Genomic DNA, 14,195 nt, shown 5'->3' with positions numbered 1-14,195 from the left:
CCTTATCAATAGCACAATTTCCAGAGGCAAATAACTCAGTTCCTTAAGCCCTAAATAAAGTTAAATTTCTTCTAAACCCAAATCTCACTAACAAAGACGCTTAATAGCAGAAATGTGAATGGCTTGCCAAGCAGCAAGGCCTCCGGTATCCTGGTGGCACCTTGTAGGGCCTTCTTAGCATATGACAGCTCCGTTGAAACCTCCCTTCCCCTCTCCTTCCCCCAACCTCAAGGTAAGTAACCTGCCATCTCTCACAACCCGGGGCACCCCTCTTCCTGCCCACTGGTCCTGTCCCCGTGCTTTAATAAACCACCATTTTGCACCGAAGATGTCTCAAGAATTCTTTCTTGGTCATTGGCTCCAGACCTCAGCCCACCAAACCTCACCTAGATTCTAGAACTTCATCACTACTAGCAGTGTATGAAAGTACTTGTTTCCTCACAGCTTCACCAACAGTATGTTGTCAAGGTTTTGAGTTTTTGCCAATCTGGGGTAAATAGTGATTTCTTAATGTAGAGATAAAGCCTAAGGAGAGAAAGCAGTAGTACAGTAACTAACCTGGATTTCTAGTTAAACATTGTGAATTAAACACGTGTTTCTCTTCCTAAGACCCACTAAAATGGGAATAAAGAAAAAGAACTTGGGGTGCCTCGGTGGCTCAGTGGGTTAAGCCTCTGCCTTCAGCTCAGGTTATGATCTCAGGGCCCTGGGATCCAGCCCTGCCTTGGGCTCTGCTCAGCGGGGAGCCTGCTTTCCCTCCTTTATCTCTGCCTGCCTCTCTGCCTACTTGTGAGTGAGCTCTCTCTGTGAAATAAATAAAATCTTAAAAAAAAAAAAAACCAAACAAACAAAAACTTACGAGAAAGGTGCTTCTTCTATTCTGATAATGTGCAGTGTTTGTTTAAAGTTCAATTGAATATCCTTTTGGTGAAATACTGGTTTAGAACTTCTGCCCATTTTTCTAACTGGTGTTTGATTTTCCACAGTTTTAAAGAATTCTTTGTGTATCAAGGATATTGTCCTTCTGGGATGTTGTAAATATTTTTGTCTTTTTGGATTTGTTTCTGGTGTGTTCTGTTTTAAACATGCAAATTTTTTTCTTCTGTTGCATTATGTTTATGAGGGAAGCCCTACAAAGCTGATGGGAAGCTTTATGTTTAAGGCTGGGGCTTATCCACGGACAAGGTTCTTGATATTCTATTCTGCGGGCCATTATCTATCTATTTATTTATTTATTTTTAAAAAAGATTTTATTTATTTGACAGAGAGAAATCACAAGTAGATGGAGAGGCAGGCAGAGAGAGAGAGAGAGGGAAGCAGGCTCCCTGCTGAGCAGAGAGCCCGATGCGGGACTCGATCCCAGGACCCTGATATCATGACCTGAGCCAAAGGCAGTGGCTTAACCCACTGAGCCACCCAGGCGCCCTCATTTTTTATTTAAAAGAAGAGTCTACCAATTTCTTGGTAAAGGAAGTTGGCAGATGGGCCCTTTTCTGTACATGGATCTTTTATCCCTGTATTTTCTTCTCTTCCTTCCCTTGCTGTGCCTGGGGTCCTCAAATCCCTATTTTAGGTCTTGTATTCTATAGTTAGCTTTCATTCTGCTGCTGTAGTTGGGGAACTGTAGTTTTTTGTAGTTGCTATGTGTCATGCATTGAGAATCCAGGGATTTTTTTTTTTCCCCCCAGTCTTGGAATCAATCTAGATGTTAACCTCATGCCTCACCATTGTCTTGGCAAGTCATTCAGAGGTGTAGATTTTTTTTTTTTTTAAGATTTTATTTATTCATTTGACAGGCAGAGATCACAAGTAGGCAGAGAAGCTGGCAGAGAGAGGAGGAAGCAGGCTCCCTGCTGAGCAGCCCGATGGGGGGTATGTGTGGGAGGGGTGGTGTGGTGTCAGGATCCCAGGATCCTGGGATCTTGACCCGGGCTGAAGGCAGAGGCTTTATCACTGAGCCACCCAGGCGCCCCAGAGGTGTAGATTTTTGAATCCTTTGAGAATTAGGTAGTGAGATTTGACTGACTTCCACGGGCACTTGGGATGTCTGTTTTCTCAATCCTCATAGTTTCTCTTTTCTCATCTGTGGTCTCAGGTTCTTTTCTTAATTTCTTTATTCTCATTTCAGTGGATTTTAGATGGGAGAAGAAAGAAACATACTAATTTATTCTACTTAACTAGAAATCCAGGTGGTTGTTTGCCCATAGCATTCTCTCTCCTTTGGCTCTTTCCTGAGCAGTTGGATCCTCACAGTACTTCACAGTATTGTGCTTTGATAACTTAAGAGTTCATATTCCTATACTCCGATGATTCTGATCAATAGTTAGAAAATTGGTTTCCTCTTTCCCTCTTTGATGTCCTTTTTAACTTAAAGGGAAGATTTTCTTTTTTCAATTGCAAGCAGAAGATTGTTGGTTGGTCTTTGAAATATGAATGCTACTTGAGAGAGTCTTTTGACTTAAATTTCCTTATATTGGTATAGTTTGGGGATTATAGCTATTTTGTAGTTTCATCTTAAATGAATGTCCTTTCCTCTTTCTTCTGTTTATTTTGGTGGTTTTCAAGAAGGGGAAGTAACCATACCTTTATTCTTTATTTTAAAATGCATTTACTACAATGTCAAAAGCAGTGTTCAAACCATACATTTCATTTAGGACTTTGAATTCCTGGATTAAGTACCCATGCCAAGAACTTTTCCTGGTTTGTATAAAAAGTTTTGCATGAAGTGTATGATTCTAGTCTGGCACATTTGGTCACAGTGAGTTTCAAGTCACAGTGAACAGAGGAGAGTGCCTCCAAGAACACACATGTGCTAGAAGTATAGAGCTGTCAGATTCTGCGGCAGCGGCAGGGACTGCTTTCTTTCACTACCCTTCTTACTAGCTCTTGTCTCTCAAGGTACTACTTCTCCTGTCTGCACATCTGCTTCAAGGTCTCCATGCAAGCCAGTAGTTTCAGTTCTCATTTAAGTTAGGCTTACATGAGCCTCTGGTTTCTCTCAAACCTACATGTGCTCTTTCTGCCTCAGCTCTTTACAGCTGACAAGTGTTCTCTCTTGCTGTTTCTTGTCATATTTCCCAGAACAAGAGATTGACCCAGACCATCTTTTTGTGTGCCACTTGCGGTTTGTTGTTCTAGCCAAACGATAAATTGGCTATCTTGAATCAGGTGTCCAGCGTTGTTCATCTGCTTCAAGATGTCAGAGAGGGAGCAGTAGGTCAGCAGGGCCGTGGTAAGGAACCAGAGATGGGACGGTTACCCATGGTAGGTGAGGGAGTAGGAAAGACCTGAATACATAGGGTATTCTCTCCTTCAATATCCAGTTTGTTTTTAATAGACTACTTCAGGCAAATACTTAGTGAGGAACAAATGTTGTAAGAAACTAATATTTAAGTGTCAGAGTTGACTGGGAAATCTTTCCTATTTGATCTATTTTCAGTTTGCACTGTGAATATAGTAGCATAGTGTGAGAAAGATGACTGTACTAGAAGACAGAAGTCTTGGATTCTAGACCTGGTTTTTGCCAATATTGACTTTCTTCATCAGAATAATTTTTAAAAGGTCAGTGGAGTAGAATAGTTTTAAGGTACTGTGTAGATGTAAAAACGTGACTCAGATTGTGCCCTACTAAGCTGGGAAAGGTAATTTTCACAAAATTAAAAGTTCAGGTTAATGTAAAAAATTAGGAACAAGAATGATTGGACCCATATGTTAGGAAAAGATATGGGAGTTTTGTAGTGAGCCTAATTCTTCTCATCTGTACTTGTTTCATTTGAAATGGGATGGTCTTTGTTAATTGATTGAAGTCAGTTGTTAATAGTTACAAACTTTTTCCAACCTAACTTGAAATCAAGTAGTGTATTACTGTAAGTATAATAATGAAATTTGAAATGTTTCTTGCCTTTGATGCTTTTTAAGAAATAGAATTGGATATTTGGAATAATTGAGTTAAATGTGTTTCTTTTACTTTTTAGGATTTAAGTGTCCCGTATGTTCAAAATTTGTACCTTCAGATGAAATGGATTTGCATCTTGTGATGTGTTTAACAAAGCCAAGAATAACCTATAATGGTAAGTCTGGTGCTTTAAAATGCTATTTTAAATTAGAATTACCTTAGATTTTACGAATTTTATGTTTCAGGTAAAATTTAAAAGGCAAGGAACCCTGGAGGTAACTGGTTTTTTTAGTTAGGTCTGATGCTTTGGCTTTACCATTCTTTCCCGACCACGATCTCCAGACATTTAAAATCCTAGGCAAGATTTCTCAGTGTAGCCTTGGTACATTTTGAAATAGACTTAAAAAAAAAAAAAAAAATAAACCACACAGTTCATGCCTGGCTTTTTTCAAAAATTCTTAAATAGACAAATTTCAAAAGCCTACAAGAAATTTCATGGATTTTTCAAATGTAGTATTTGATTTGAAATAGAATGAGTAGGAAGAGCACCAGTAAACAGTGAACCCAATTGAAAGGTTGACTTCTTTCAACAAATGTCTTTTTTTCTTTAAAGATTTTATTTGTTTGTTTATTTGAGAGTATATGATTTGGGGGAGGGGCAGAGACCCTAGAGAGAGACAGGCAGACAGTCTGCTGAGTGCAAGGTCCACACCAGGAGATCATGACTCCAGCAAAATCAAGAGCTGTCACTTAAACTGCCGAGCCACCCAGGCACCCTTCAGTAAATGTCTTATGAGAACCTGTGGAGTATGAGGTGTAGTGTTAGGAGGTTGGGATACAGCAGTGCATAAAACAGATGGATCCTACCCCTGAGCATCAGCCAGAAGTTAACCAGTTTAGCCCACTTAAGAATTTGAGATTAAAAAAAAAAAAAAAATTGAGATTTCTCCCCAGATTACAAAAATGCTGGGGTGGGAGGTAGACATAAATATTGACATAAACGTGTTACCCTGTTTAGCTCTTTTGCAGACTGATTTAGGAATCTCTTTCTAATAGAGCAGTGCTTCAGCCATACCATTATAGTATTGACAATAGAACCCTTTCCCCCCACCCTTTATTTTCCAATGAATAAGTAAAAGAAGATTATAGCAGTTCCTTTGAATACTAAATGCACCTGTTGATTATATCCAAACCTTCTTTCATTGTGAAATTGAATTGGTTACTTTGCATAATATAATTGAAATTCAGTTACATAAAAAATAAACATTCTCAGTCAGGCTCAAAATTTGAGATAAAAGTGATGGGGCTTGTTTCTCATTTGTTCTCCATTGTCTTATCATTACCCTCCATAATTATGTTTATTGCAAGCGTTTTAAAAATAAAAATCCTGGGCGCCTGGGTGGCTCAGTGGGTTGGGCCACTGCTTTCGGCTCAGGTCATGATCTCAGGGTCCTGGGATCGAGTCCCGCATCGGGCTCTCTGCTCAGCAGGGAGCCTGCTTCCTCCTCTCTCTCTCTCTCTCTCTGCCTGCCTCTCTGCCTACTTGTGATCTCTCTCTGTCAAATAAATAAATAAAATCTTTAAAAAAAAAATCCTTAAATGTTAAGAGTCTAGCAGTGAATTTTGAAAGCACAAATGTTAATTCCTTGAACAGTGTTTGCACATAACCTTAGTATTCTGTACATTTCCTTTTTGTGAAAGATATATATATATATTTATACATATATAAAAATCATATATATGCTACATATATGTATATGCTACAATCTTTGTGAATGTCGATATTTGGCAGTTTTTAATTTCCTTAAGTGGACTCAAGCCAAGAGTTTTTTGTTTGTTTGTTTTTTAAGATTTTACTTATTCATTTGACAGAGGTCACAAGTAGGCAGAGAGAGAGGGAGAAGCAGGCTCCCTGCAGAGCAGAGAGCTGTATGTGGGGCTTGATCCCAGGACCTTGAGATGATGACCTGAGCCAAAGGCAGAGGCTTTATTTAACCCACCAAGCCACCCAGGCCCCTCAAGTCAGGAGTTTGTTTTTTACTAGCTCCTGTATTTGGTGTCTTGAAGATACCTCCAAGAATCAGTATGTAACCTTTTGCTTGGGTATAGTGTTGTTGAAAAGGAACCCACAGGCCCAAAATGGTGTCACTTAGGTCAAGGCACCAAGCCAGTAAACCAAGACTTCAATACCTAACCTCACTGCAAACCCCCCCCCCCCCACCCCACTGTAGTCTTTAGTCAACATGAGAATTTCCTGGTCAGCACTAAGAAATGTGATGCCTCCAGTTCACTTGAGAAGGGTGACCTTGACTAAAAACAGTGGATATTTTGCAAATAATTTTTCTTTTTTTCCACCTCCTCTCTACCTTTAAAAACCTTTCCTTTCCTGTAGCCCTTTCGAGCTCCCCTCTACGTGCTAGACAGAATGCTGCCTAATTCATGAATTGATTAATAAAGCCAGTTAGATCTTCAAAATTTACTCAGTTGAATTTTTGTTATTGAAAACGGTAAGCCAAGAGTTTAGGTTTTAAATACTTAATAGTCTTCAAATTCAGACATTAGTAAACTTAATGGGAAAAGCAAATAAAGGTGCAGATATTTTTAAGAATGACTACCTACTTTATGGTAGCTAGATCTGAAACTTTTTAATTTGTTAAATATATATTAGCTATCTATAAACGTTTGAAAAAAAGCAGCCAAAAACAGTTTCTTCATAAAAATGGGACAGTGGCCAGCAGTGGTAAAAGAAAAAGTTGTTTGGATTGGCTGTTTGAGGTTCGAGAGTGGTGGCTGATGGGCAGTGTGCCTTCCCATTACGGTCTGCAGGAATTCTTACACCAGGCTGTTTTGAGGGCAGAACCCTGTAGGGAAGGAGAAAAAAATGATCCGGTCTACCCTTCTGAGTTCTTGGCAGAGACCTCTAATAAAAGAGATTAATAAGAGAAAAACAAAAGTTTAGCAGTGCTTAAGACTTGTATACATGGGAGATATCCTCGGAGAAGGGAGTAAATCCCTGAGATGATTTGGAATGTGGGTTTAATGCTGTCTTTAGCTAAAGACCAAGAAAGTGAGGGTGGGGTTGGGAGCCTCTAGTTATGGGACGTTACAGGGAAAATCAAGGTAAATAAAGTTTGTTATGCATATTTAAGTCCGGGTGTCTTCACTGATAAGATAGATTCTCTTGTAATAGTCTTCTTATGACAGTTTTACAAATGGAGATTTCCTTTATAAATGCAAATTTCCCTTACAAAAGGATAATGTTTACCCTTTTCAGAGCTTCTCTTCTGTTTTTCAATCTCTTGAAAATAATCCTATACCAAAGAGGTTTATTTTGAGATAGCAGATTCTGTTACCCTTCAGTCTCCCAAATCTCATCTATCACAGGTGATAAAATTGGGCTCTAAATGGGTAAGGTAGTCATCTAGGATCACTACAAAGTTGAGAGTAAGTTAAGTCAGAAAAATCTCGTGTCAGTCACATGGTTTTCTAACTTCCAGTTTGAATTCCTAAAAATTGATTCTAAAGAAAGATGTGCATCAGAGAGGTAGGGTGTGTAAATTGTGTTGATACTCAAATGAGAATTTTTTTTAGCATGGTGTTTATTCTACCTTTTACAGCCTTTCCTAAACTAGCTAGAACTGAAATTTTGAAAAGTATTCATTAAATGTATACTAATTTAACTATAAATATTCAGAGCAAGAAGATTGATTAGTTGAGCTTGTTTTTCAGACTGAATATATTTATAGTCAAACTCTACAATAGCATGAATTTCAGAAATTGAAACATAAAATTGGTGATTCAGAGTTGCAGATTTATACTCAAGAGACGTTACTTTTAAGTGTTTGGTTTCCAGACTAGCTCACAATGATTTTGGTTTTTTGTTTGTTTTCTTTAACCTGTAATAATATATACAAGTACTCAAGTCTTGGTAACTGAAGAAGAAAATTGGCTGGGTAGAAGCTCTCAGGGTTAAGGCAGCTGACTCGACAGAGGTTCAGGTAGGAGGCCCAAGGCAGTCTGGCAGGGAATGATTCAGAATGATGTCAGTGCTTACCTAGTGCAGGTGGTGTTTTTGGCAGAATGTAAAAAATTCAGAGTGCCACCGTGAGTGTTAATCTGTATGGACTGCCCTTAAGTCAGGGACTGCCTGTTGCATGATCACTGAGTATGCTCTGGCAGTTAAGAAAGAACCAGTGAAACTTTTTTACAATGCAACTTGCTTGGTAAGTTTATTTATTGTAGGCAGGAAGAGCTACATTTTTCTGCATGCAGCAGGTGGGTATATGCTTAGTGTTGAAGGCGCGGGGGGGGGGTGTACATGAAGGGAATATTAGATCATAAATGTTTTCTTCGAATTTCTACTCGTAAAACTACTTTCACAAGATTTCTCTCGTGCTTATCATTCAGCTTGATATTAACTATGGGTGACATACAGGCAGTCATGAGACCCTGTAAGAATGTAGCAACCAGTCCTTATTTGATCCTTATCGGAACTATGCAGGCTATAGATCCACCTTCTGGGCTAAAGGTGAACATTTTTGTCCTTCTGTGGGTCATCACTGACTATTTCATATACTTTCCCCCTTTTCTGTGTGCTTGATTGTTTAGTTTATGGACCTAATAATTCACTGGTAGTCTGTGAACTTAATATAAATTTTATGGGCATAGAGTCTATTCATTTTTTTATTCCTCTTTTCTGGTTTCAGAACCAAAACCAAAAGATGAATACTGTTAGCAAGTTCTTAGTTTTGATTTTATTGGTCTTTAAAGTTCACTATATCATAGCATGTTTTGTGTCCTATAAAGTTCAGTTTTATTTTAGTTTACAGGAGTGTAAATGAAGGTAGTAAGGTTTGTATTTAAGAAATCTTTGCTTTTGGGGTGCCTGGGTGGCTCAGTTGGTTAGGCGGCTGCCTTCGGCTCGGGTCATGATTCCAGGGTCCTGGGATCGAGCCCCACATCAGGCTCCCTGCTCAGCAGAGAGCCTGCTGCTCTGCTGACTTGTGCTCTCTCTCTAGCGCTCTGTCAAAATAAACAAAATATTTTTTTAAAAAATCTTCGCTTTAGTGGAAATTGGTACTTAATGCATGTGCATGTGTACCTGCAGGACATGTAACTGAAGGCTGGCTTTTCTCGAGAGTTTATTACAAACTTATCAGTGAATCAAAGCAGAGCTTTTCACAATCATCAGGAATAAACCTGACTGCCGACAGGGTAAGATGTGACTATTACCGTAAACAAATTTGAAGAAAGATTGAGTCCCTTGGAAGGGAACTCTTTTTGTAATGAAAGTGAGGAAGAAGGTTCCCGCCTTCTGTGCAGTCCGCCAGAGAATGTAAAGCACAGACTCAAGTGTTGAAGATCCTTATGCACCAGGCACACAGACCTGGATTCCAGTGTGGATCAGTAGCCGTCCAGTGGCATTTTAAGTTGTAAACTTCCTCTCTGCCTTATGTACTGCATTTTCTTGGTTTTAAGACCCCCTCCGCATGTTTAATCTTTATGAATTCAGAATATTTCTGAAAATGACATACCTGTTTTATTTGTGGTTAAAAAAAATTTGTCAGCCATAAAGCAGGGTTTTAAGTAAGGGGGTGGTTATCATTGTCTGAGTTTGTATAAACTTTGGCTTTTGTGGAGTTTCAATTATGTGATTTGACATACCTGTTCATATTTTGCATTGATAGTTATTGGGGTTGAGTTTTAACTTAAATGTGGATTCCTAATAGCTTTAAATTACTTAGTAAAGATCACATTATGGGACAGCATTGAGGTAAAGTTAATTTTTTTGTCCCATAAATTGTCATGCAATACAGTGAAACTGAAGGCAATAGAAAGTATCAGACCCTTTATACTGGAACATAGAAATTTTAGAATAGATGACATCCTAGAAGAGGTTGACAAAACAAAAGCACAACCGTTCTAAAATCAACATGGGTTTCCTTTAGAAAAATGCAGTCACTGTCTATTAAAGATGAACCTGTATGAAAAATTAAAAATACACAAGGAGTGAGAACAGATGTGATTATAATTACTACCCCTAAGAACTTTAGATTTATTTTCAAATCATTGTAGTGATAAAAGAATGAATAAGGAATAAGGTTAAAAAAAAAAAGACACATAGTGAAATTAAACCCTTTAGACTTAAGTCATTGAAATTAAATAGCAACAAATAGATTGAACAGCCAATTAGAGCTCTGAGGAGAATTAGTGAGGTATAAGATGGGTCTGAGAAAATTAAGCAGAGTATAACAGCGGCGGAGAGAGGAGCCTGGAATGAGAGCATCTACCATATGTAAAATCTCAGAAAAAGAGATGGGGTTGACTTCTGGTTTCTAGCTCCACATGTAAGAAATTTGGAAGTAGCCCTCTGTCCTAAAAACTAAGTAAAAAGCTGGCTCAGACTGAAAAATCAGTAACTTTTCTTGAATTCGTAAGAGGAGATGGGAGGACACAGGAAAACTGCCAGCCTCCCTCAGTGATTGCAGAAACAAGTCTCGGGTTTAGCAGACGCTCAGGAATGGGAACCACTGTGGGAACCTGCAGTTCAGGGTAGGTAAACCTGAACTGTGATGGATTGCTGGGGGCTCAGTGCAGACAAGTCTGAGGGTTTTAAACTCCAGGGAGACCTAGTCACGGTGGGGCTCCAACAGTTTTGTAAGATTGTCCTCCAGGAGCTTGACCAGGTTCCCATTGTAAATATGGGGGAAGAATCCCCTCCTGTTCTATGGTAAGAGGAAGGAGAAGGGGGGACCATTTTGAATTACACCAGAGGACTCTTCTTAACAGGGCCTGCCTCAGAGAAACTAGTTAACCAGAACCTGACTGACCTGAGAGAAGGGAAAAACTAAACTCCAGCCCACTCTAGCCATCTCGTTCCACCTAGTGAGGGATGAAAAAAATCCTGAGAAATATTTATGAAGTTTACAGGCCAGATTATAGGCTCACTAAAAGACTGTGGGACAAAAGGCATGACATATGTATGATGGGAGATGGATCTGGCAAGAGACAGTGTTTGAAAGGAAATGGCAGAGAATCTTATAGAATTGCTGAAAGACAAGAGTTCCTCCGATTTTACAGGAGCATTACGATGCTGAGCAGTATAAATAAAAATAAAATCATACCTGGAAACACCATAAACCAAGTACCTAATAAAAAGAACCTGAAAAATACTACCTTATTCCACTTGTGTTAACATTTCTAAAATGCTTTTTGATATGTGTAGTAATTTAAAATTGCGTGTGTGTTTATAAAAAGGCAATGGATCGGTCATGGTCCTGTGAGAAACTTAAACATTGTTACAGTCTTATCCATTGTATGCCATTAAGAAGTTTCATGCCTATAAGATATTAAATTCAATTTTACTGCCCTCCTTTTAATACATAGATGCTCAAAAGCAGTACCAATTTGCATTAAAAAAACATTGCTAAAGAACTGCAAAGTACTAACTGACTTGAACAAAGTACTAACTTTGAATTCAGCTTGCTAAGATCAAATCCTTATTTTACCACTTAATAGCTGTGTCATCTTTGTCTTGGTTTTCTCTTCCAGAAACATAGGACTAGAGGGAGTGCCTCTAATAGACTATAAGAATCAAGTGAGAAATCATGCATAGTTCTTTGTAGGTAGCGAGTGCTAAGTAAACAAGACCTGTTCTTACTAAGAGATACTACCTTTGACTTGAAGAGGTAAACCTATAGTAGGTGCCATATTTTTAACATGCTAACAAATCTGCAGTTCCTTTGATATTTTAAAAGCCCATAGTTACTTAATTCCAAATTAGATGTTTTACATAGCAGAATTGTGTAAGATATGGAAAAGCAGTGGGGGGGGGGGCAATAGGAGGGTAATCTGATTCTGCTCTCAATTTAAAGCTGCAGTTTGATGGAAAAAAAAATTCCTGCTTTTTATGGGCACCTTGGTGGCCTCCACATCTAAAATCTGAAGTCTGAATTTGACAGGCAGATTGCTTAATCCTGTGGAAGCCTAGATCCTTTTTTTTTTTTTTTTTTTTTTTTTTTTTTTTTTGAGCAGAGAGCCCAATGCATGGCTGGGTCCCAGGACCCTGAGATCGGGACCTGAGCTGAAGGCAGAGGCTTAACTCAGTGAGCCACCCAGGCACCCTAAGCCTAGACCCTTTTATCTCCCTATAGAAATTGAAGTACTGTAGAAAGTACAGTGACTACATGTGGATAACTGTTTCACTGGAGATACATTCCTTAGAGCATCCTTTTCAAACGAGATACATCTTTGACAGCACAAGTAGGCAGAGAGGCAGGCAGAGGGAGAGGGGGGAAAAGCAGGCTCCCTGCTGAGCAAGGGGCCCCATGCAGGGCTCCATCCCAGGACCCTGCCATCATGACCTGAGCCTAAGGCAGAGACTTAACCCACTGAGCCACCCAGGTACCCCATGAGCAACTTTTTTATAACTAAAAAATCTTTGACACCCAACACCTAGATATTGATTTCTAAATATTTAAAAATAAATCTCAAGTAAAAAGAACCAGATTGGCAAAGCGGCTGTTCCTAGGGCTGGAGCAGAGAAAATAAAGAGGAACCTGGAGATTTTGTGTTGTCTGAAAGCTAGGAAGTGTTTGGAATTCAAAGTAAGGTGGTGTCAGAGGGACATGGAACCAGTCTGAGAGAGCTCCCAATGAACAATTTGAGCAACAAAATTGGTATACTGAGTTAGAACCAAAAGTTTAAGTTAAATATATCTGAGTCCATCAGTCAGTCAGTAAATGAATACAGAATAGGAAAAGTTTAACCTGGAAACTTAATCCTAAGATGCAAACCATATATTTCTTTAGTTTAAAAAAAAAAAATTTAAATTTCCACATTCACAAATGTGATATAAAAGAATTTTCTTCCAAAATCCTGTGTGCCATATATGCTCTCTGATTATAAGTACTCCCAGAATACACCTGAACATACTGTATGTGGCACATAACTGTAGTTTGAAGGACATGATCTTACTTTTTTTTTTTTTTAAGATCTTAGTTTATTAGAAACATCGTAGTGTGCATGAGAAGGATTTAGAGGAATGAGTGCTATTATTGTACGCCCAGCAACACAAGACTTTATCATTTTTAGGGGGAAGATGTGAGTTAATCTTTGTATTATTTTGGGTTTTATATTGTGGAATTCTCACAGTGAGGACTTCTATTATGAAGTCTTATTTTCTAACTTAGACATTTTATGGTTATTACATACAGAGAGAGTACAGAAAAGTTGAATATATAGTTTACTCAACTGGACTACCTGTGTTACCCTCTATTAAATTGGTAAGAAAGATATGTGCTGTCTTTTTTCAAATTAAGGTAAACTTGGTATATAGCATTATATAAGTTTCAGGTGTATACACTGTCCTTGCTCAGTGCTATTCTAAGTTTTCAGTTTACCTGTCAAGGAAACATGGTTTGTCTCTACATTTGTTTTGGTTCATTGAGAACCTATATATTTAGTGTTAAACTTAAGTTTATATCTAGTATTTTATAGTTTTGTTACTGTTATGAGTAGCATTTGTTTTTACCATTTGAATTTCAAACTGGTTTTGCTGATAAAAAGAGAAGCTATTGGTTATAGGTGAATCCTTGGATTTTCTAGACCTGTAACTCCCATCTGCCAATGAAGGTGTTTCCAAGTTTGATATACATTTTGTTTTTGTCTTACTGCAGTAGTTTGAAGCTTAAAAATGATGTAGATAATAATGGTGCAGTGGGCAGCCTGTCTTGTTCATTGTCTTTAGTGTTTCACTGCTTAATGGATGCTTGCTTTGAGTTACGGTTAATTATATTTATTGAATACATGTCATTTTTCTTTTTTGCTTTAGGCAAAGAATAGCTTAAATTTTATTAAATGCCCCCCCAAAGATATTATGTATGTTTTTGAGAGAGAGCATGAGAGGGGGTAGGGTCGTAGGGAGAACAGACTCCTTGTTGAGCAGGGAGCTGACCTGGGGCTTGATCCTGGCACTCCAGGATCATGACCTGAGCTGAAGGCAGTTGCTTAACCAACTGAGCCACCCAAGCATCCCAACTTTCTTCCCTTTTTTATTTGTTGATAAATTATGTTGATTTTGTAATGTCTTAGTCGAGTTTGCTTGATTTCTAATGTGACTGGATTGAACTCCATTTGACTGTGTATTACTGCTCTATTAAAACGTTGATACCAAACTTAACGTTTGACAAAAATTATGCTGGCAAAAATTAATGGGAATGCTCCTCTGCATCTTTGCTATGGGATAATGTAACCTAGAAAGTACTGTTCTTCTCAGATCAGATAGAGTTCACCTATAAAA

The 14,195-nt window shown here is 38.4% G+C and overlaps 1 protein-coding gene across 2 annotated transcripts in view; it reads left to right on the top strand.

Moving 5' to 3' along the window:
- The window catches only part of ZNRF2 (zinc and ring finger 2), a gene marked incomplete at its 5' end in the record, with an annotated part of 380,791 nt that overhangs the window by 49,954 nt on the left and 316,642 nt on the right, over positions 1-14,195 (top strand). For both annotated transcript variants that reach the window (XM_082692876.1, XM_082692877.1), the window contains one exon: positions 3,975-4,070. In XM_082692876.1, coding sequence (XP_082549002.1) covers positions 3,975-4,070 — 96 coding nt within the window. The remainder of the gene's footprint in view (positions 1-3,974; positions 4,071-14,195) is intronic.

Source organism: Mustela nivalis (assembly GCF_964662115.1).
Source record: "Mustela nivalis genome assembly, chromosome: 12".
In the NCBI taxonomy this organism is placed as follows: Eukaryota; Metazoa; Chordata; class Mammalia; order Carnivora; family Mustelidae; genus Mustela; species Mustela nivalis.
The sequence above is the reverse complement of the archived record's forward strand: the minus strand, read 5'-3'. Positions and strand labels throughout refer to the sequence as shown.